Here is a 25,114-nt window from a genome sequence, read left to right on the forward strand (position 1 = left end):
AGTTCAAGTCCAAGTGAATCAAGGACCTCCACATAAAACCCGACACACTGAAACTAATAGAAGAGAAAGTGGGGAAGAGCCTTGAATGCATGGGCCCAGGGGAAATGTTACTGAACAGAATACCAGTGGCTTGTGCTCTAAGATCAAGAAATGACAGATTGAGGCCTTTGTAATTGTAAATATCAGTGACTGCAGTCTTGGGTTTCTGTGAATTAATTTTTATGTTTTATTTTATATTTGTATAATAGAATCATATTGAAATGTTGGAATACAATTTTAAAAATCCTGTTTATTACTAACATTGCACTCTCAGATCAGAGGGTAAAAACTGTTTTACTAAATTGCTAACTGCCAAAGTAATATATAGCTATTAAAGTTTCAAGAAGAAAGCCAATTCATTTCAGTCACGATATCACCTAAAACTGAAGTATTATATAAAAGCTAAACAATGCCAAATGGATTTGGCTGAGATCAAAAGCCAAACCTATTTCTTTTCTTTCATCTTCAGTGTTCCATTTCCTAGGAATATGACCTTAGTCAAACATCTATTAAAGTTAGCTTTTGATCTCAACCCCTTTCGGGGTTTTTAAAAAGTCTATCTTTAAATTTTTCTTCTAGAGACAATCATTCTATTGTGTTTTAATGTTCCAGTAGTGTGTGAGTAAATAGGATTCTCTGATATATGTGCTAGAAGACTGGTTAAATGGGACAATCATTTTTGTGTCAGAGACAAGAATCAAAGGAAGCATTCTTCAGATGCTATTAACTGGGGAACAAATTCCCACAGGTCAGTGGAAACATGTTAACTGGCCATTCTGCTTGCTCTTTAGGTCTTTGAAGAAAATGCCTTGTAATTTGATAACATGTAGCTGCTCATTTGTAATGTAATTTTCTTCCCACCACTTAGATCCATTCTGTGGTTTGTGAGGGGCAAATAGTTCTTTAAGCTTGTATATTAAAATGCTGAAAATTTTGCTTAAAAACACTTTTAATACATTTTAGAAAGATTATACAATTTATTCCTTGTGCCATTGAATAATTAGGGCACAAAACAATTGTCATGCTTGATTAAGAAAACTAGAAAGATGACAATGAATAATAATTAATTGAATTTAAAAATAAATTGCATATGTGCATATGTAAGTACATTTTATCCACTGTATGTCTACATGCTGAATACTGAGAACATTTTTATCTTTTGGAGTATTTTCTTTTATACAATAGTAAATTATTGTTATTCCAACAGTGCTATACCCCTGAAAAGGTACTCTATATCCTTCTCAAAGGAAAAATAAAAGAACAACAATTATCAAGTATTCAATAATAGTTGTTACAACCTTTGTTTTCTGTGAGGTAAAGCAGACATGCAATCATAATAAAAGTCATAAAAGTAATAGATAATCTTATGCCTGTTTAGAGCAATCTAGAAAAATTGAAAGAATAAAACATTGCTTCAGATTATTAGATTAAAGCAAAATTTCAAGTTATGATCTAAAGTGATACTTTAAAGATTGGTTAGGTTAAAATTACATCTCAGAGATAAAAGCTACAAATTCACAGATGAGTCCTAGCTCACGTGGCCAAAAGGGTTTATTCTATCTAGAATACTGATTATGTGACAGAAATGAATAGGAATTCTGCATTAAAATGGGCACAGTAAGATTTCGTGAGGTTATCATTACCTTATTTTAATTTGCAAACTCATTGTATACAATGCAAGTATGTGCTAGATAGCTTTGAGGAATGTTAAAACATTCCATTGTGAGAATGACATTAATTAAAGTACATAACCTATACCAAAGTAAAATTGGATGCTAAAAGATAATTCAGAAAGTTTTTCCCAGTAGTCTACTTGAGAAATAATGTAGATCTTTTAGAATAAAATGGCTCTTATATAGTCAATGTGTTCTATTTTATACTTGTAATAGATGACCGTGAAGTAAAGGTACTTACAATCAGCCATGGAAAGATAATATTGCAGTGTAGTTATTGATAGCCAAAGCAACAGAAATGAAAAATCACAATGTATCTTGTATGTAACTTTGCTGTTTTATGTACCCTTGTTAAAGTTCCTATATATTGGAATCAATTGCTGTAAAGCAGACAGAATGGAAAAAGTATTTTAGAAAATATATTCACATTATCTATGACATTTAACAATTGTTTTAAAATGTAAAGTATGATTATGCATTAAAATCTCAATTGGTTAAGAAGCATAATTTGACACAGCTATATATTTTTTATTATTGGCATCTTCTACAGAAGGAAAGAAGCTATAACTCACTTTGAAATTGTACATTTGACTTCAGACAGCCAATTATTTATGCCAACTGTTTGAAAATGTTACTATAATGTTCCTTGAAGCATATCCTTTAAACAACATTAAAGACCCAACACAAAATGGTAAAAGGCACAAATCAAATGAAATAAAAGAAACTAACAAAACAAAGTTGAATTAATTTTAATTTCTTCCACTAATATATAGGTTATATATTTAAATGTATTGATGTGAAATAGTTATATAAATTAGCAATCCACAAAAGACTGAATTCCTTATCTCAACATCAAAATGGCATAGTATTTCTTATATTGTATTAAGCCATTTCATCCTCATCTATATCCAAGCTATGTGTTATTTGTTTATTTCCTGCTGTAGAAGTTTTGAGATGAAATAAATTATTACCAAAATGTTTAGAATTCTGACTGGGAAATGGGATTAAAAAAAAAGATATATTTCTTTATGGCCTTTCTTTTACTTGATCGTTTGAATTACTGTTTTATCTTAGCCACCTGAAGCTATTGCTTGCAAGAAGAAAAGCTGGTTTGTATCTCTTTCTGAATGTATTGTTAATAAGACTTAATTGTGGGGAGTCAAAGAATGTGCCACATTATAAATCATGTGCATGTGTGAGTGTGACTTTATGGTTCCTTGATCTATTCTTTGGCTTAATCATAATTTTAGACCTATTTTTCTATTATTCTCAAGAAGAAATTCATGTCATTAGATATTTTGGGGCAACAAAGGAACAGGTCAGTATTTTTTGCCCCTAGTCATTATACTAGGGCACAAGGATTTATTGGGTGCCTATAGTTTAAACACACAATATTGTTGCCCTGGTTGATGAGAATAGTCTCCAAAAATTTGAGTAAAAAAAATCACTGTGGTTTCATATTTTTTAGAGGCAATGACTCAGTGCTCTGAACCCTATGTATTTTAGAAATAATACTGCTCTGGTAATAGTAGTAACTCTAGTTAAGGCTAGGTGTCAGGGTGGTTTGGAACTCAGGGGTGAGGGAACCTTCCCCTTTTAGTGGGTGATGGGAAGGGGTGGTATGGAGAAGGGCCATGGTTGGGGGTCTGGAAAGAGAGGGGGCTTCCCATTGAACTGTAAATTGAATACATAAATTGATTATTGGAAAAGGAAAGAAAAGAAATGCTAATATGATACAGACTTCTTGGTCATCATAACAAAAATCAAAGCATTTTTTTTTCTGGTCACAGAAACTTAGTGTAAAGTTTTTATACAAGAGTAGCATTATTAGTTTGCTATATTTGGCTGTTAAAGTAACTAAATGAGTTTCAAAGATCCTCATAGATTGTAATTTATGTGTCAAAATAAAATAGGCTTTAAAAATCTCTCTTGTATCCATGAATGACACAAAAACCAGGTTAATATTTTTATGGTATCTGTTTACTTTGCCATAGAATTGATGTCCATTTAATTATGTGGCTGTTTCAGAAATCTTCCTGTGCATCACTATATTATTTAATGTGGATATAGTTGACAAATCCATATTTATGCTTTATGTAATATATGTGTGTATGCCACATAATTACATTCTCCAAAATCTCTTTTTCTCTTTTAGTTAGAATATAAATATTTAGAATACAAGGGTTATTGTGTTTAATGAAAATAGTAAAATATCAAGGGAGTTGGTTTTTCTGACATTCAATAGTTTTGAGAACAAGCTTCATGAGGAGTGAAGAACAGACTACATGTTTGATTCTATGGTACTTATATGGTATGTCCCAGGAAATACTGGCTCCTAAAAGAAACAGGGGGAAGGAGGCCAATTGCCTTTCTAAATGTGGTGCATCACTGATTTTTCATATTTTACTAGTAGCAGTTTGATACACGTTGACAAACACAAAGCACATTTGAAATATCTTTTTTTAAATGTGTCACAATTTTTTATTCGATATATTTTTATTTACATTTCAAATGATTCCCCCTTTTCTAGACCCCCACTCCCCGAAAGTCCCATCAGTCCCCTTCCCTCCCTCTGTTCTCCCACCCAACCCTTCCCACTTCCCTGTTCTGATTTTGCCCTATACTGCTTCACTGAGTCTTTCCAGAACCAGGGGCCACTCCTCCTTTCTTCTTGTACCTCATTTGATGTGTGGATTATGTTTTGGGTATTCCAGTTTTCTAGGTTAATAACCACTTATTAGTGAGTGCATACCATGATTCATCTTTTGAGTCTGGGTTACCTCACTTAGTATGATGTTCTCCAGCTCCATCCATTTGCCTAAGAATTTTATGAATTCATCATTTCTAATGGCTGAATAGTACTCCATTGTGTATATATACCACATTTTTTGCATCCATTCTTCTGTTGAGGGATCGGCAACCAACAAATTGGGAAAAGATCTTCACCAACTCTACATCAGATAGAGGGCTAATATCCAATATATATAAAGAACTCAAGAAGTTAGACTCCAGAAAACCGAACAACCCTATTAAAAAATGGGGTACAGAGTTAAACAAAGAATTCTCACCTGAAGAACTTCGGATGGCGGAGAAGCATCTTAAAAAATGCTCAACATCATTAGTCATTAGGGAAGTGCAAATCAAAACAACCCTGAGATTTCACCTCACACCAGTCAGAATGGCTAAGATTAAAAATTCAGGTGACAGCAGGTGTTGGAGAGGGTGTGGAGAAAGAGGAACACTCCTCCACTGCTGGTGGGGTTGCAAATTGGTACAACCACTCTGGAAATCAGTCTGGCGGTTCCTCAGAAAACTGGGTACCTCACTTCCAGAAGATCCTGCTATACCACTCCTGGGCATATACCCAGAAGATTCCCCAGCATGCAATAAGGATACATGTTCCACTATGTTCATAGCAGCCCTATTTATAATTGAAATATCTTTAGATGCTACATGGTTAATACTGAAGTTTAGTTGTAGACAATAGTCAGATTTTGAAAGTGATGGTAATTTCCCATTCATTTTGTTTCTATCAGGAAATAGCCTGTATCCCTCCCATATTTGCTTTCTAAATAAAAATGTATTTTATTTTAATTTGTTTCGAAAGCTAATGTTTATATTAGCAAAAGTAGAACTGATCTTCCAAAAATGAAATAGATTGATGTGTATTTAGCAAGATGGATGGGGTGTAGACAATGAAATTTCACAGAATTTTCCTCTGATTGTTAATATTAATATAATATACATTTTATATTAATGTTATATCTAAAATAAGAATTGTTAAATGATATCCTAAACTTCTTGCTCTCTGAAATGTGTATGCCAAAATCTGCAGTAAGAAACAAAGAAAACAGAAATAGCAGCTAGCAGTTGTGTTGTGCGTGGGACTTGAGAGGCTGAGGCAGGATTGCTGTGAGTCCATAGGGAATTTAGCCTACAGTATAGTATGAAACCTTGTGTCAGAAGACCCACAAAAGTAAAGGAAGCAATGAGATGCATGCCTTGTCATTTCCCTCTCAGGCTCCATTGTGAAATTAAAATTCACTGTCCTATTATAAATCTTCCAAGCTTTTCTTTTTAAAGGACAAATTAAATACTGACATGGACTGATTGCATCCACTCTTAATATATAGCATACCAGGATGTAAATCCAAACTGAAATAATAGTTACTCATTAACATTCCACAAATCTGTGCCTCACTTTCCTCATTTGATCAATGATAATTTTGAGGTTATAGAGTTAAAAAAAAAAAGTGCATACAGAGTTAAAAAGTGGAAACCATTTAAACAAATAATTGTTTCCTTAATGCCATACACAGTTTTCTCTTATGTATGTAGTATGGGCAAGTTTGGCCTTTAGATACCTTTTCCAGCTTTCCAAATCTCCCCTCTTTTGGAAAAAATGGGATAATACATTTTGTACCGTAGAATAGGTATTCAATATAACACAGCTTTAAATGTTGGTAAAAATAGGCTTGATATGTTACTCCTTTCTTATTTATAATTGTTTAGGAGCAGATGAAATAGTATTTGAAAAGATTTTTATACTTTCAGATTGATTAATACCTATTACTTTGTTTAGACAAATCTGTACAAATTAAATACATAGTTGCTTAGCAACTGAGAATTTTGTTAGGCATGTAAAGCTACAGTAATTTGTTCAAAATTGCAGCCAGACCTCTAAGCTGTGTTTTGGTTGCAATATACAATGCTTTGCCAATGGTTAATTGTCTTTTCCCTCTCTGGCTCCATTCTGATATTAAAATTCACTGTCTTATTGTAGATCTTCCCATTTTAAAGGGTAAGTTAGATATGAATATGGACTGATTGTATCCACTCTTAGTATCTATCTTCAACTCAACTAAATCTGCAATAAAATTTGTTTGTGTATGTGTGTGAGTGATATCTAGTGCTTATACCATTTCATGTCTAAATCTAAAATCTATCTGATATTGAGGGAACATGAAGTTTGTCAAGGTTTCCCTCATCGTTGAAAAATATCTGCATTATCTTTAATATTGTGTTCATTACTGCATGATGATCAGAAGGGTCACTGTAATGTTGACCTATAATTTTTTACGAATGTCTTCTTTCCACTGTCATTATTGGCCATTGTATTTTGTTGCTTGCTTGTACTTAATTTGACTATTTTTAACAATTTCATACATGAGTACTATATTTCTATCATTTTCTTGCTTTCCTCTCCCTACTCAAACTTGTTTCTTGTACCTACACTCTGAATTTCCTGGACTCTTACTTTAATAATTACTGTTAAGTAGATAAATTTAACTATCTATCTATCTATCTATCTATCTATTTCTGTTGCAATATATATTCATATACACATACATATACACATACACATTTGTATGCATATGTTTAGTTTTTTATAATTATTTTTGTTCCTTTATGCACATTAATAACTTAAAGCACAGAAAAAATATATGATACAATTACCCCCATAATCTGCTCAATGACTGAAATGACAAAAATCCACTGTAGAGTTGTTTGAATTTAAACAAAAATCAAGAACATAGGATTAGTTGTTGGGCCATTTAAATGAAAATTCAAGAGACAGGAAAATGTTAATACTTAGTGGCAGACTCCAAACGTAATACAGTCTCCATTTATAAAATTGGAATGATAATTTAAGGATTTATTAAACTTATTCCTGAGAAGACTATTCCTAGACACTTTAATCCTAATATAATATCACATACGCTTAACAGCAATGTAGAATTCAGAATATTATGTGGAACTTTGGTTAAATGAAATGTGTGGGAAATATACAAAAGGGCAATGATGACTCTCTCATAAACATGCATTTGAACAAAAACAGTTATCCACAAGCAGAAATGGGAGACTCTGCTGTTGTGCAAATGAATTAAAAACTGAAAACATATGATGTGAAACCACAAAACTTCACGAACAAATTATAGAGAAAAAAATCTTTTGACAATTGGCATGGAAGTGATTCCTTGAAGATGACACAAAATGGACACGTGTGACTACATCATAGTGAAAAGCTTCTGAACAGCAAGGAAAATAGTCTAAACAAAACAACAACAACAGCAATAAAACTGTGTTCCTCCTTTGACACATCCTCACCAGCATCTGCTGTCACCTGAGTTTTTGATTTTAGTCATTCTGACTGGTGTGAGTTGGAATCTCAGGGTTGTGTTGATTTGCATTTCCCTGATAACTAAGGATGTTGAACATTTCCTTAGTTGCTCCTCAGCCATTCAATATTCCTCAGTTGAGAATTCTTTGTTTAGCTCTGTACCCCATTTTTAATAGGGTTATTTGGTTCTCTGGAGTCTAACTTCTTGAGTTCTTTGTATATATTGGATATTAGCCCTCTGTTCGATGTAGGGTTGGCAAAGATCTTTTCCTAATCTGTTGGTTGCTGTTTTGTCCTTTTGATGGTATCTTTTGCCTTATAGAAGCTTTACAATTTTATGAGGTCCCATTTGTCAATTCTTGATCTTACAGCATAAGCTATTGGTGTTCTGTTCAGGAAATTTTCCCCTGTGCCCACATGCTCAAGGCTTTTCCCCAGTTTCTTTTCTATGAGTTTCAGTGTATCTGGTTTTATGTGGAGGTCCTTGATACACTTGTCCTTGAGCATTGAACAAGAGTATAAGAATGGATCAATTTGCATTCTTCCACATGCTAACCGCCAGTTGAACCAGCACCATTTGTTGAAAATGCTGTCTTTTTTCCACTGAATGGTTTTAGCTCCTTTGTCAAAGATCAAGTGACCATAGGTGTGTGGGTTCATTTCTAGGTCTTCAATTCTATTCCATTGAGCTACCCACCTGTCACTGTATCAATACCATGCAGGTGTGTGTGTGTGTGTGTTTAATCAAGATTGCTCTGTAGTACAGCTTGAGGTCAGGGATGGTGATTGTGCCAGAAGTTCTTTTATTGTGAATAGTTTTCATTATCCCAGTTTTTGTTATTCCAGATGAATTTGCAAATTGCTCTTTCTAACTCTATGAAGAATTGAGTTGGAATTTTGATGAGGATTACATTGAATCTATAGACAGCTTTCAGCAAGATGGCCATTTTTACTATATTAATCCTACCAATCCATGAGCATGGGAGATCTTTTTGATTTCTTTCTTCAGAGATTTGAAGTTCTTATTATACAGAACTTTCACTTTCTTAGAGTTATACTGAGATATCTTGCTATTTGTGACTATTATGAAAGGTGTTGTTTCCCTAATTTCTTTCTCAGCCTGTCTGTCCTTTGAGTAGAGGAAGACCACTGATTTGTTTGAGTTAATTCTATATCCAAGTACTTTGCTGAAGTTGTTTATCAGATTTAGGAGTTCTCTGGTGGAACTTTTGAGATCACTAAAGTATACTATCTTATCATCTGCAAATAGTGATATTTTGACTTCTTCCTTTCCAATTTGTATCCCTTTGACCTCCTTTTGTTTTCTGATTTCTCTGGCTATGTTTTGGAGCAGTATATTGAACAGGTAGGGAGAAAGTGGACAACCCTGTCTAGTTCCTGATTTTAGTAGGATTACTTTAAGGTTATCTCCATTTAATTTAATATAGAAAGGATGCAAAAAGCTGAAGGGGTTTGCAGCCCCATAGGAGGAACAATGATATAAACCAACCTATACCCCCAGAGCTCCCTGGAACTAAGCCACCAACCAAAGAGTACACATGGAGGGACCCATGGCTCCAGCTACATATGTGGCAGAAGATGGCCTTGTGGGACATCAATGAGAGGAGAGGCCCTAGGTCTTGTAAAGACTCTATTCCCAGGTGTAGAGGATGCCAGGACGTGGAAGCAGGAGTGGGTGGGTTAGTGAGCAGGGGATGAGGGGATAGGATGGGGGTGTTTGTAGGGGAAACAAGGAAAGGGGATAACATTTGACATATAAAGAAAGAAAATATATAAAAAACAAAAACAACTGATAAAATGGAAAAATATTTTCAAACCATGTATCCTAGAAAAAAGTTAATATTCCAACATAGGTACAGAAGATTTAAAGCTCATTAACACTAAGAACAATGTCATGAACAACATAAATATATACTAGTTGATATATGTAGGAAAATCAGAATCAGGATTACAAATCATTATTTCATTTTCCTTTCAATTTCACTACTTATGATATTCAAAATACAACTTACATTTCTATAAACAGATATGTACATAAAGAAATTTTTTATTGCTTGGTAGGTTACCACCAACCAAAGAGTACACATGGAGGGACCCATGTCTCCAGCCGCATATGTAGCAGAGGATGGCCTTGTAGGACATCAATGAGAGAAGAGGCCCTTGGTTTTGAGAAGGCCTGATGTCCCAGTGTAGGGGAATGCCAGGAAAGGGAAGCAGGAATGGGTGTGTGGGTGAGCAGGGGGTAGAGGAAAGGGATAGGAGTTTCTTTGAGGGGAAACCAGGAAAGGTGATAACATTTGAAATGCAAATAAATATCTAATAAAAATTAAATATAAAAAATCATTTTGGAAAGTGTCTTAGTCAGGGTTTCTATTCCTGCACAAACATCATGATCAAGAAGCAAGTTGGGGAGGAAAGAGTTTATTCAGCTTACAGTTCTGCATTGCTGTTCATCTCTAAAGGAAGTCAGGACTGGAACTCAAGCAGGTCAGGAAGCAGGAGCTGATGCAGAGGCCATGGAGAGATGTTTCTTACTGGCTTGCTCAATCTACTCTCTAATAGAACACAAGAACACCAGCCCAAAGGTGGTACCACCCACAAGGGGCCCTCCCCACTTGATCACTAATTGAGAAAAAAGCCCCACAACTGGATCTCATGGAGGCACTTCCGCAACTGAAGCTCCTTTCTCTGTGATAACTCCAGCCTGTGTCAAGTTGACACATAAAACCAGCCAGTACAGAAAGAAAAAATTATTCATTCCTAATAGTATATACAGTGGAATATTTCTCAACTTCAAAAAAGATTTTGTTATTTATTATTATTTGTGCCATATAGGTAAATATCAAGGTTGTTAATCTAAGGGAAATAAACTAGACTTAGAATAGTACATGGAGTGTGTTACATAATGAATATAATATATTCAGAGTTGTAGATGCAAAGTGAATTTGCATGTAGGATCAGGGACCCACTAGTTAAAGGGTATAACATTGTTTGCATGTTCAATGGTTTGCATATTTAAGATTTTGTTGAAATATTTTTATACAATGTATGCTGTATACAGATCACTGTTTCTCCTTGTGCTTCTCCTGCCTGATCCTCCACAATGATTCAACCCTGTTAATTCTCTCTCTCGCTCTCTCTCTCTCTTTCTCTTTCCCTCTCTCTCTCTCATTCTCTCTCTCTCTTTCCCTCTTTCTCTCTCATTCTCTCTCTCTTGCTCTCTCACTCTCTCTCTCTCTCTCTTTAGGAAACAATCAGCAGATAAAAAAGCAAACAAAAAATTTAAAAACTTAAAGAAAATTCACGAGAAATACAGAGGGATACACAAATGAACAGAAATAAATTCCATCAAAACACAAAAATCAGAAAACATAATATACAGAAGAGCAGTAAGATAATGATGTTCAGACTGAACATTTCACTCTAATTTAGACTAAAAATGTTCACTCTGAGAAAAAGAAACTTCCAAAAGATACCATTGTGTACATTCTGCATTGCCTGTCTACTGCTGAGGGCATAGCTGCCCTTAAGAGTGTCTTGTATGCAGGGCTTCAGTACTTTACCCCCTCCCCCTCCCCACCCTCATCCACTTTTCCTCCTAGGTTCCTCCCTCCCTCCCCACTTATGATTGCTTTCTTCTCACTCCAATTTGGACTGAGTAGTCCTCACGTTCACCCTTTAGCTCGTTAACCTTTTTGAGTTCTGTGGACTGTATCCTGTGTATTCTGTATTTTTGGATCTCAGTTACTTCACGCAGGATGATATTTTCTAGTTCCATCCATTTGCCTGCAATACTCCAGATGTCCTCATTCTTAATAGCTGAGTATTATTCCATTGTGTAAATGAACCACATTTTCTGTATCCATTCTTCTGTCGTGGGATATCGGGTTATTTCCAGCTTCACAACTATCACAAATGAGGCTGCTATGAACATAGTGGAACATGTTCCCCTGTGGCATGATGGACCATCTTTTGGTTAGATTCCTAAGAGTGATATTGCTGGTCTTCATGTAATTCTATTACCAACTTTCGAGGGCCTTCCAGATTGATTTCCAGCGTGATTGTAGGCAACCTCAGGAGGTAGGAGGTTGGGGGCATCTTCCAGAATGCACCAGAGACCTGGGAGATGAGAAAATCTCAGGACTCAAAGGGAGAGATCTTAGATGAAATGCCTGACAGTAGAGAGAGGGAATTTGTAGAGTCCAACTCCAGCAGGAAGACAGGGTGTCAAATGAGAGAGTGGGGGGGGGCGAATCCCACAGTCACAACTGTGACCTATAATTGTTCCTGTCTGACAGAATAACAGGAGTGGAAATGGACACATCTTGTTTAGAACCAAGCATTCCCACACTGGAAGTGTAGCTCTTATTTTGATTACTCTTATCATAGCCTCTGCCCAAAAAATTACAGGGCAGGAATATTAATAAAGATTTATGATACAGATTTTAGTAATGATTTAATTTATGTGTTTTTACCTACAAAGACATCAAGTTTCACACTATATGAGTATAACTTTTTATATGTGAGTAATACTTTAATGAAACTTGAAAGGAAGTAGACAGCAAATTAAATATTTTAAAAATATAATTACAAAGGATATGGGTATAGACTGTTATGTGCCACATACTATCATATAGTCAGTAGTTAGAGTAACTACACTCTTTCTGTTTATTCTGCTATATGGAGACAGAGTGTTTTATGCAGATGTCCCAATTATGACTGAGCATCCCATAGAAACTTATTCTGTATATTTTGACAATTAGTAAGTCTCTACATTCATTATCATCTACTTCATAAAGAGGTTTTTTGGATAAGGAATTAAAGCTACATTAATCTTTGGTTCTAGTGATGCATACTTAGAAACACCTGAATTATACTATATCTGTTTAGCAAAGTAATAGTACTCAGTCCTCTCCCTAAGATCTTTGAGCTTCCATATCAGGGCTTTTTGTTAGATTTACATCACCAGATAGGATTTTCCTCTTTAGGGGAGTGTCATAACTTTATTCAGACATCATTTTTTTACCGTCATAACAGTTATGTCTCCTTTGTGTTCGTAGCTATATTCTTGCTAGACTCTTTGATATTGCAGCTCCCAGGGTTCACAGCTGGCTAGAAGTGTTGATTACCATTTCGCTCATCAAACTTCTGGCACTATGGAAGCTTGCCAAAATGGATGAAACTTCTAGATCAGAAATAGCTTGATTTAATTTCCTATGTCTCAAATATGTAGGGCTTTCATCCATAGGGTCTTACTCTCACCTTTTGTTCAGTGAACAAAAACTCTGAACACAATGAGTGTTTTTAGGGGTTTTTAAGTCTTCCAGGTGAGCAGCTTAATGGGACATATAACATTTCTGGCATTGAACTTTTTACTAGAAGAGACTCAAAGTTTGTATGAGGCAGAAGTTAAGCAGTAGTTGGGTAAAACAGTATTTTGTAGATATGACTGTTGCATTTCTGGACTCACTGCAGCTGTGGTTGCCTACAGAAGAACTGCAAAAAATCAAGTCAGTTAGAATTTTATCATAGAAATGGGAGAGACTCAAGTGCTTGCACTCCTAGCTGAGGACTTTTTGATAATTAATGGGTGCCATTTGTAAGAGTCAGTTTTCAGAGGTATGCCCTCTGGTAGGCAGACCATACTTCAGTTGATGCTCCTATACCTATTCATAATACACACATGATACCTCACTAATATGGCTGCCTTAACAAGACCTCAGAAATAACAACACCAATAGACAGGTTATCTTGGAACATACATGTAACATGGAAGGGGAAAATCTCATGAGTATCTGTCTGTAGATAAAGAGCTACACACAACTAAGGACTATTGAGAGATAGGTAGCACTGATTACATTTAGATGATTATGAAATAAAGTTAGAAGGAAAATTTTGGAGGGAAGATTTGGGAGGAATCAGAAGGAGCTAACGGGATTACATGCAATTTTCAGCAATGAATCTAAAATGTTATACTTGTTAAAAATTATAGTGACTAAACATTTGTCTGATAATGAAATAGGCACATAAGAATAAAGGTTATAGAAGTAAATATTCAAATATAAGTAAGTGTAATATATGTATGTTTCCTTGATAACACGGGTATGTCTTTCTATTTCTATTTCAGTCACTTAAATATAAACATTTCATTATTTTGTATTTAATATATTTTATATTTAAATTAGATGTAATTACATTATTTTGTACCTTCCATTTTCTCCCTTTAACCCCTTCCATGTAACTTATACTTCCTTCCTTTCAAATCCACTGCTTTTTGTAGAAATGGTTATTATTGCATATATGTATAAATGTATCAATTTAGAAATGGAGCAAATTGACTCCTTCACTGTTACTAGTGTGCATATGATTTCAATGTTTACCACTTGGCATGGAATTCAGTTGAGGATTCTCATCCCTGCAGATGACTAAACCACCTTCTCTTGGCAGTTTAGAGGTTGGAATTTGAGAAATTTACCCCTTCCATGATAACATTTGTCATTGCAAATGACAGGTCTCATTATAACAGCCATATTCTTGAGATATCACAGGTTTGTAGTAGCTTCCTTGTTATTTGTAGGATACGAAGTTGCATCTGATTTTCTGGTCTCATGTCTTTTATAATTATACATCATTTTCCACTATCTCCTTGAGCATTAGATTTGGATGATACACTATAGATATATCCAGTGAATCTGGGTACTAGGCCTGAGATCAGTTCTTCTCTTCATATTGACCAGCTGTGAACTTCTGTAAAGATCTCTCTTCTGCATAATATGATGGTTTACTAAAATGGTAGAAAGATCTTCTCTAAGATCCAAGATATTAGAATCCCTAGAAACTTTAGTAGATTCCATTACCAGGTATGATTTTCATCCTGTTGAGTAGGCTTTAAGTCTAATTTATATTGCTTACTGAACAGGTATAACTAATAATATTATGTTTGTAGGAATATCTTGTCAAGCAGATCATTATTGGCATTCATAGGCTTCACAAATGGGCATGATCTCTTGGCAACAGTATAGTTAGTGTCTTCTGGTATTGTTGGTATTATCAAAGCTAATACTCAAGGAGAAGGCTTTCAGGACAGATACAGGTCAAACTGTCTGAGTTCTAGGTCTAAAATGCATAGTAATTTCGACAATAGGAACTTCAAACACTAGGATCAACCAAAGGCAATAAGAATAGCTTGTATTGATTTTGGAATCCCTTGTAATCCCCTAATAAACAAATTAAAGTGAATTTTGTCGTGCCTAGCAGCAGGGGTTTTTTTAGTGACATAAACTGTGTGTGTATGTGTGTGTGTGTATGTGTGTGTGTGTATCTCATATATAACATGTGTAATATTACATAAAAATCATATGATTCTTTTTTTTATTTTTTATTCGATGTATTTTTTTATTTACATTTCAAATGATTTCCCCTTTCCTAGCCCCCCCACTCCCTGAAAGTCCCATAAGCCCCCTTCTCTCCCCCTGTCCTCCCACCCACCCCTTCCCACTTCCCCGTTCTGGTTTTGCTGAATACTGCTTCACTGAGTCTTTCCAGAACAAGGGGCCACTCTTCCTTTCTTCTTGTACCTCATTTGATGTGTAGATTATGTTTTGGGTATTCCAGGTTTCTAGGTTAGTATCCACTTATTAGTGAGTGCATACCATGATTCACCTTTTGAGTCTGGGTTACCTCACTTAGTATGATGTTCTCTAGCTCCATCCATTTGCCTAGATGCTGGAAAGAACCCAGGTATCCCTCAACAGAAGAGTGGATGCAAAAAATGTGGTATATCTACACAATGGAGTACTATTCAGCCATTAGAAACAATGAATTCATGAAATTCTTAGGCATATGATTCTTTACAACTTTTTCAATCATCCTTAGAATTTTTCTCTCTTCCACCCCCTCCTTCTTTATGGTACCATCCTCAACTAAAACCTCAACCACCATTTTTCCAATTCTACCTTCATATTGCTTGCATCTTGCAAAATGCTCTCTCTATCTTTCTAGTGCTGCCCCTCCTATAGTTCCTTTTAAAATTTATTTATTTCTCTCTCTCTATCCCTTCCCCCATCCCCTTCTCCTCTGAGAGGGTGGGCCCCACACTGAATATGCATTCATCTTGGCATATCAAATCTCTGCCAGATTAGGTACATCCTCTTACACTGAGACCAGAGTAAGCAGCCATGGAGACTGAGCTGCACATCTGCTACATATGTGTTGGAGCCTCTTTCGAAGACCATGTATGTTTTTGGTTGGTGCCTCAGTCTCTGAGAGTTCTTAGGTGTCCCTGTTAGTTGACTCTTTTGGTATTCCTATGTAGTTCCCTTCCTTTTGGGGGCCTTTAATCTTTCTCTCAACGACTCCATTGGTATCCCGACATTCTGTCCAATATTTGGCTGTGAGTATCTGTATCTGTCTCAGTCTGCTGCTGCATAGAGCCTGTCAGAGAACAGATATGCTACCTGTCCGCAAGCATGACAGAATATAATTAATAATGTAATGGGTTGGATTGGGATGGATTTCCAGGTGAGGCCAGTAATCAGTTGACCTTTCCTTCAGTCTCTGCTTCATCACTGCATTTCTTTTAGACCGGACAAATTTTGGGTCAAAAGTTTTGTGGGTGCATTGATGTCCTTATCACTCCACTTCAGGTCCTACTTGGCTACAAGGGTGACCTCTTCAGATTCCATGACCCCAATGTTAGGCATCTTGGCTAAAGTCACTCACATTAACTCCTGCGAACCTCCACTATCCCAGGTCTCTTGAACTTCCTAGAGATTCTCACTTCCCTCGCACCCCTGGCAGCTGTAGATTTCTGCTTATACATACACAGATTTTAAGTTTTTGCTGTTAATACTTCATTTACTTAAATAATGAGTAAAGTGAACAACTGAGATGTTTAACCTTTTCACTTGTTTCTTTGTCCTTTTAATTGAGGACCCATAGTCTAATCTTTTAAAAAGAGATTTTCATGATATCTGTTATAAGTTATTATGAGCTGAAAATATATTTTTCAAATATTAATTACTTTAACGCTGACTTACAGTTTACTTTTGGCATGTCCACCCAGCATTTTAAATAAGTGCACAGATTTTTCTGTCACTGAAAAGTGACTCCTGTTTGTAAATTGATTCTGGTGTAGGTATAACAGCGGCAGCGATGGCTGAGGCAGTGAAGCTCCAGAAGATGAAGCTCATGGCAATGAACACTCTTCAGGGGAATGGAAGCCAAAATGGGGCTGAGTCAGAGCCAGATGACCTCAACTCTACCGCAGGTGAGTGTCTGCAGCAGTTGCCAAAAGGTGACATTTGCTGTTTTATTATATAATGGAAGAGAGGAGAAAAAAGGAGCAGAGAATAGTTATTCTAGAAGGAGCTTTTAGCTTTTTAAAAGCTGGTATACTCACCTTAAAAAAAAACTATTGCAGGTATAACCTCAAATTCCCATTTCATATACATTTAGAAATCTCTGGTGTGTGTGTGTGTGTGTGTGTGTGTGTGTGTGTGTGCATGTCAGGAAGTTTCTCTATATAGCACATATTGATCATAAATTCATACCTTTCTTCTTAGTCACCATGTCTGCCACCTTTCTATTGCTTTGTTGTGTAATTTCATTCTTTTTTTCTTTTTATATATTTTTATTTATTTTTTTTATTTACATTGCAAATGATTTCCCCTTTTCTGGGTCCCCACTCCCCGCAAGTCCCATAAGCCCTCTTCCGTCCCCCTATTCTTCCATCTACCACTTCCCACTTCCCTGTCCTGGAATTCCCCTATACTCTTGCACTGAGTCTTTCCAGAACCAGGGCCTACTCCTCCATTCTTTTTGGACATCATTTAATTTGTGGATTATGTCCTGGGTATTCAAAGTTTCTAGGCTAATATCCACTTATCAGTGAGTGCATACCATGATTGATCTTTTGAGACTGGGTTACCTCACTTAGTATGATGTTCTCCAGCTCCATCCATTTGTCTAAGAATTTCATGAATTCATTGTTTCTAATGGCTGAATAGTACTCCATTGTGTAAATATACCACATTTTTTGTATCCATTCCTCCGTTGAAGGACATCTAGGTTCTTTCCAGCTTCTGGCTATTACAAATAGGGCTGCTATGAACATAGTGGAGCATGTGTCCTAATTGCATGCTGAAGAATCCTCTGGATATATGCCCAGTAGTGGTATAACAGGGTCCTCAGGAAGTGACATGCCCAGTTTCTGAGGAACCGCCAGACTGATTTCCAAAGTGGTTGCACCATCTTGCAATCCCACCAGCAGTGGAGGAGTATTCCTCTTCACATCCTCGCCTGCTGTCTCCGGAGTTTTTGACCTTAGCCATTCTGACTGGAGTGAGGTGAACTCTCAGGGTTGTTTGGATTTGCATTTCCCTAATGATTAATGATGTTGAACATTTCTTAAGGTGTTTCTCAGCTCTCCGAAGTTCTTTATGTGAAAATTCTTTGTTTAGCTCCGTACCCCACTTTTTAATAGGGTTATTTGGATCTCTGGGTTCTACTTTCTTGAGTTCTTTGTGTATATTAGATATTAGCCCTCTGTCGGATTTAGGGTTGGTGAAGATCCTTTCTCAGTCTGTTGGTTGACATTTTGTCCTTTTGACAGTGTCCTTTGCCTTACAGAAACTTTGTAGTTTTATGAGGTCCCATTTGTCAATTCTTGATCTTAGAGCATAAGCTATTGGTGTTCTATTCAGGAACTTTTCCCCTGTGCCCATGTCCTCCAGGGTCTTCCCCAGTTGCTTTTCTATTAGTTTCAGCGTGTCAGGTTTTATGTGGAGGTCCTTGATCCATTTGGAATTGAGCTTGGTACAAGGAGATAAGAATGGATCGATGCGCATTCTTCTGCGTGCTGACCTCCAATTGAACCAGCACCATTTGTTGAAAAGACTATCGTTTTTCCACTGGATGCTTTCAGCTCCTTTGTCGAAGACCAAGTGACCATAAGTGTGTTGGTTCATTTCTGGGTCTTCAATCCTATTCCATTGATCCGCTTGCCTGATATTGTACCAATACCATGCAGTTTTTATCACTATTGCTCTGTAGTAGAGTTTAAAGTCTGGGATATTGAATCCCCCTGAAGTTCTTTTACTGTTGAGAATAGTTTTAGCTATCCTGGGTTTTTTGTTATTCCAGATGAATTTGAGAATTGCTCTTTCTAGCTCTATGAAGAACTGGGTTGCGATTTTTATGGGAATAGCATTGAATCTGTAGATTGCCTTTGGCAAGATGGCCATTTTAACTATATTAATCCTGCCAATCCACGAGCATGGAAGTTTTTTCCATTTTCTGAGATCTTCTTCGATTTCCTTCTTCAGAGATCTGAAGTTCTTGTCATATAGGTCTTTCACTTTTTTGGTTAGAGTCACCCCAAGATACTTTATGTTGTTTGTAGCTATTGTGAAGGGGGTCATTTTCCTAATTTCTTTCTCAGTCTGCTTATCCTTTGAATATATAAAGGCTACTGATTTGCTTGCGTTGATTTTGTAGCCAGCCACTTTGCTGAAGTTGTTTATCAGCTGTAGGAGTTCTCTAGTAGAGTTTTTAGGGTCACTTAAGTATACGATCATATCATCTGCAAATAGTTATAATTTGACTTCTTCCTTTCCAATTGGTATCCCTTTGACTTCCTTCTGTTGTCTAATTGCTCTAGCTAGGACTTCAAGAACTATATTGAAAAGATATGGAGAGAGTGGGCAGCCTTGTCTAGTCCCTGATTTTAGTGGGATTGCTTCAAGTTTCTCTCCATTTAGTTTGATGTTGGCTACCGGTTTGCTTTATATTGCTTTTACTATGTTTAGATATGGGCCTTGGATTCCTGTCCTTTCCAAGACTTTTAGCATGAAAGGATGCTGAATTTTGTCAAATGCTTTTTCAGCATCTAATGAAATGATCATGTGTTTTTTTCTTTGAGTTTGTTTATGTAGTGGATAGCATTTATGGATTTCCTTATATTCAACCATCCCTGCATCCCTGGGATGAAGCCTACTTGATCATGGTGGATGATCGTTTTGATGTGTTCTTGGATTCGGTGGGCAAGAATTTTATTTAGTATTTTTGCATCGATATTCATAAGGGAAATTGGTCTGAAATTCTCTTTCTTAGTTGGGTCTTTGTGTGGTTTTGGTATCAGGGTAATAGGGGCTTCGAAGAAGGAGTTGGGTAGTGTTCATTCTGTTTCTATTTGGTGGAAGAGTTTGAAGAGTATTGGTGTTAAGTCTTCTTTGAAGGTCTATTAGAATTCTGCACTGAAATCATCAGGTCCTGTGCTTTTTTTGGTTCAAGCCTATCTATGACCCCTTCTATTTCTTTAGGGGTTATGGGTCTGTTTAGATGGTCTATTTGATCCTGGTTTAATTTTGGTAATTGGTATCTGTCTAAGAAAATGTCCATTTCCTCCAGATTCTCCAGTTGTGTTGAGTACAGGTTTTTGTAGTAGAATCTGATGATTTTTTGAATTTCCTCGGTTTCTGTTGTGATATCTCCGTTTTTGTTTCTAATTTTGTTAATTTGGGTACTTTCTCTGTGCCCTTTGGTTAGTCTGGCTAAGGGTTTTTCTATCTTGTTGATTTTTTCAAAGAACCAGCTTTTGGTCTTGTTGATTCTTTGTATGGTTCTCTTGGTTTCTCCTTGATTGATTTCAGCCCTGAGTTTGATGATATCCTGTCTTCTCCTCCTCCTGGGTGAATTAGCTTCTTCTTGTTCCAGGGTTTTCAGTTGTTCCATTAATCTTCTAGTGTAAGCTCTCTCGAATTTCTTTTTGAAGGCACTCAAAGCTATGAGTTTTCCTCTTAGCACTGCTTTAAATGTGTCCCATAGATTTGTGTATGTTGTGCCTTCATTTTCATTAAATTCTAAGAAATCTTTGATTTCTTTCTTTATTTCTTCCTTGACCAAGGTATCATTGAGTAGAGTATTATTCAGTTTCCATGTGTATGTGGGCTTTCTGTTGTTTTTACTGTTACTAAAGACCACTTTTACTCCATAGTGATCTGATAGGAGGCATGGGATTATTTCAATCTTCTTATATTTGTTGAGGTCTGTCTTGTGACCAACTATATGATCTATTTTGGAGAAGGTACCATGAGGTGCTGAGGAAAAGGTATATTCTTTTGCTTTGGGATAAAAAGTTCTATATATATCTGTTAACTCCAATTGGTTCAAAGCTTCAATTAGTTTCATTGTCTCCCTGTTTAGTTTCTGTTTTCCTGATCGGTCCATTGGTGAAAGTGGAGTGTTGAAGTCACCCACAATTATTGTGTTAGGTGCAATGTGTACTTTGAGCTTTAGTAAAGTTTCTTTTATGAATGAGGGCACCCTTGTATTTGGGGCATAGATGTTGAGGATTGAGAGTTCTTCTTGTTGGATTTTTCCTTTGACCAGCAAGTAGTGACCTTCCATGTCTCTTTTGATGACATTAGGTTGAAAGTCAATTTTATCTGATATTAGAATGGCAACTCTGGCTTGTTTCCTGGGACCATTTGCTTGTAGAATTGTCTTCCAGCCTTTTACTCTATGGTAGTTTTTGTCTTTGACATTGAGGTGTGTTTCCTGTAAGCAGCAAAATGTAGGGTCCTGTTTACGTAACCAGTCTGTTAGTCTATGTCTTTTTATTGGGGAATTGAGTCCATTGATGTTAAGAGATATCAATGAGTAGTGGTTATTGCTTCCTAACATTTTTGATTTTAATTTTATATGTGTGTGGTTATCCTCTTTGGGTTTGATGAAAGAAGCTTAATATCCTGCTCTTGCCAGGGTATAGTTTCCCTCGTTGTACTGGTGCTTTCCCCCTATTAACCTTTGTAGGGCTGGGTTTGTAGAAAGATATTGTATAAATTTGGTTTTGTCGTGGAATATATTGGTTTCTCCATCTATAGTAATTGAGAGTTTCTCTGGGTATAGTAGTCTCGGCTGGCATTTGTGTTCTCTTAGAGTCTGCATGAGCTCCGCCCAGGATCTTCTAGCTCTCATGGTCTCTGCTGAGAAATCTGGTGTAATTCTGATAGGTCTTCCTTTATATGTTACTTGCCCTTTTTCTCTTACTGCCCTAAGTATTCTTTCTTTGTTTAGTACATTTGGGGTTTTGATTATTATGTGACGGGAGGTATTTCTGTTCTGGTCCAGTCTGTTTGGAGTTCTGTAGGCTTCTTGTATATTCATGGGCATCTCTCTCTTTAGGTTAGGGAAGTTTTCTTCCATAATTGTGTTGAAGATATTTGCTGGCCCTTTAAGTTGTAAATCTTCACTCTCATCAATACCTATGATCCTTAGATTTGGCTTTCTCATTGTGTCCTGGATTTCCTGGATATTTTGGGTTACAAGCTTTTTGCATTTTGCATTTTCTTTAACTGTTGATTCCATGGTTTCTATGGTATCTTCGGCATCTGAGATTCTTTCTTCTATCTCTTTTATTCTGTTGTTGATATTTGCATCTATGGTCCCTGATTTCTTCCCAAGGTTTTCTATCTCCAAAGTTGTCTCCCTTTTTGCTTTCTTAGTTGTTTCTACTTCTGTTCTTAGATCCTGAAAATTTTTGCTCAGTTCTGTCATTTTCTTGTTTGTGTTTTCCTCTAATTCTTTAAGCGATTTTTGTGTTTCCTCTTTCATGACTTCTGCCTGTTGATCAAGGTTCTCTTGTATTTCTTTAAGTGATTTTTGTGTTTCCTCCTTATTGGCTTTTGTATTCTCCTGAATTTCTTTCAATGATTTTTGTGTTTTCCTTGTTAGGGCTTCTAATTTTTGATCCATTTTCTCCTGAATTTCTTTAAGTATGTCTTTCATGTGTTCCTGTACTAATATCATGACCAGTGATTTTAAATCCAAATCTTGTTTTTCTGGTGTGTTGGGGTATCCAGGACTTGCTAAGGTTGGAGAATTGGGTTCAGATGCTGCCATAATGCCTTAGTTTCTGTTAGTAATGTTCCTACATTTGCCTTTAGCCATCTGGTTCTCCCAGGAGTTAGATAGTCTTATTGTCACTGGCTGGAGCTTCAACCTACTGTGGATCTTTAAGGTTATTTCTGCAACACTGGATGACTGGATTTCTTCTGGCACAGATTACTGATATGCTGGCTTCCTCTTTTGAGCCTTTGGAGTCCTTCTCTGTCTTGCCTCAAGCAATGCTATACTTAGGTTGTCAAGGTCAACCAGGTGTTCTCTGTCTGCTCTATTATGGAGGGAAGAAGTTGTGGTGGGGGTCACTCCCTCTGTTGATTCTCACATAGGACACAGGTCCTGCGATGGACTGGCCTGCAGATGAACCGCCTATGTGCTCAGTTCCTGAGTACAGGCAGACCCCTGGTGTTTTGCACCACCAGAAATCTAAAGCTCAGGGTGTTACAGTACCTAGTGATCCTTTTGTGTCCCTACAGAGAGTTTGGCCGCAGTGCCTCTCTCCTTCCACAGCTTCCTGGGTGGGACACGGGCCCTGAGCCAGGTGGGCAGGCAGACAAAAGCTGCCTATGTGCTCAGTTCCTGAGTGCAGGCAGACCCCTGGCGGTTTGCACCACCAGAAATCTAAGGCTCTGGGTCTTATAGTACCTAGAGATCCTTTTGTGTCCCTGCAGACAGCAAATATGGCTGCGGGTCTTCTCTCCTTTCACAGCTTCCCAAGCCTTGCGGGCTGGCAGACAAAAGCTGCCTAGGTGCTCAGTTCCTGAGTGCAGGCAGACCCCTGGTGGTTTGCACCCATTTCATTCTAATTTTATAATATTAGCTATTGCACTCCCTATCTGAAAAACAGTGTACTATTCCAGATGAAAGACATGTTTCTTTTTTTTATTCGATATAATTTATTTACATTTCAAATGATTTCCCCTTTTCTAGCCCCCCACTCCCCGAAAGTCCCGTAAGCCCCCCTTCATCATTCTCAAAATGAAAAGCATAGTCCATGTTCCAGGATGACTGGTCCAATCTTCTCAGTTGTAGAAACACTTGTTTAGGTAAATGGTGGGTCTGCTGGATACAAACCATTATTGCCGTGTCTAAGTTGAAAAGCAGTACAAAAGACAGCTTATAAAGAAGGGAAGACAGGATAGAGAAAGAAACATGCTTATAGTAATATGTTTTCTCACTTCATACTGATTGTTTTCTTTTCTTTTCTTCTATGATAATTGTAACGTGACCTTTATCATTCAATAGTGTTCTTACATTTCTGGAGTATGTGATCACAACTCTTAGCATATGTATATAAATAGATGAATAAATTAATGATTAAGATTTGATTTAAGAGAAAAATAGCAATCAAAGCAACAGACAATGGTTGCAGACTCTCCAAGTTTCCAAGCTAACTCTATAATTAAGCTCAAGCAATGCAACAAGCAGAATGCTCAGCTTATTCCTTACATCTAGGCTCCCAGACATGGAATAATGCTATGACTTTATTTTGGAGGGAAATGGAAAACTGAATTAAGGAAGAAAAGTATTTAATCAAATCAAAATGTAAAATGACTGATGGTAATACACTGTGGATCTCTCCATGTATACTTGCTATGTTCCTGGTGAATTACAGACATATCTTCTTTGAGCCAGTGGTATTTTTGTTCTGTATAACTTTGGTGCAATTTAACAGGAAATAAGTTGAAAATGCATGTTTTATGGATTTATAATATCTGGACTGCTGGCTTCTATAATTCCCACCAAAATACAGTGAAAGAGTTATTCTAATATTTGTTGATTTGCAAATAAAAGAAACAGGCACAGAGTAGTATACTTTGTCAAAGTCACAAAGCTATTGAATTCTAGCCTTAAATATTGATCTCATATTTGACGCTGTCTAAAGGGTTGATCTTTTTGGCCTCTGTCTAGTCACCAATGCTGTATTATAAAAAAGATTTTGTCTTGATTTAATCACTGAGCTAAAGTAGTACTAAAATGAGTATACAAGAAGAGTACTACCAGCTTCTATGTCTAAATGCCTATCAACTCAAGCTGAAGTTTAGCCTTAGAGTGTCTTAAATGTGCCTAGAATTAAACCAAGGTCAGACAGGAGCCTGGTATGGCTCTCCTCTGAGAAGCTCTGCCAGCAGCTGACTGAGACAGAGGCAGATACTCACAGCCAAACACTGGACTAAGGTCAGGGACCCCTATGAAAGAGTTAGGGGAAGAAATGAAGGAGCTGAAGGAGATGGCAACCCTGACCAACAATGTCAATTGTCCTGGATCCCTGGGAGCTCCCAGAGACCAAACAATGAGCACCCATGGGCTGTTCCAAGGCCCCTGTCACACATTTAGCAGAGGACTGCCTTGTTTGGCC

At 36.7% G+C, this 25,114-nt stretch overlaps 1 protein-coding gene across 1 annotated transcript in view; it reads left to right on the forward strand.

Moving 5' to 3' along the window:
• Window positions 1-25,114, forward strand: part of Dach2 (dachshund family transcription factor 2) — a 512,021-nt gene that overhangs the window by 334,285 nt on the left and 152,622 nt on the right. The window contains exon 4 of the mRNA XM_052170278.1: window positions 16,991-17,122. Coding sequence (XP_052026238.1) covers window positions 16,991-17,122 — 132 coding nt within the window. The remainder of the gene's footprint in view (window positions 1-16,990; window positions 17,123-25,114) is intronic.

This window comes from Apodemus sylvaticus, chromosome X (genome assembly GCF_947179515.1).
Source record: "Apodemus sylvaticus chromosome X, mApoSyl1.1, whole genome shotgun sequence".
NCBI lineage: Eukaryota > Metazoa > Chordata > Mammalia > Rodentia > Muridae > Apodemus > Apodemus sylvaticus.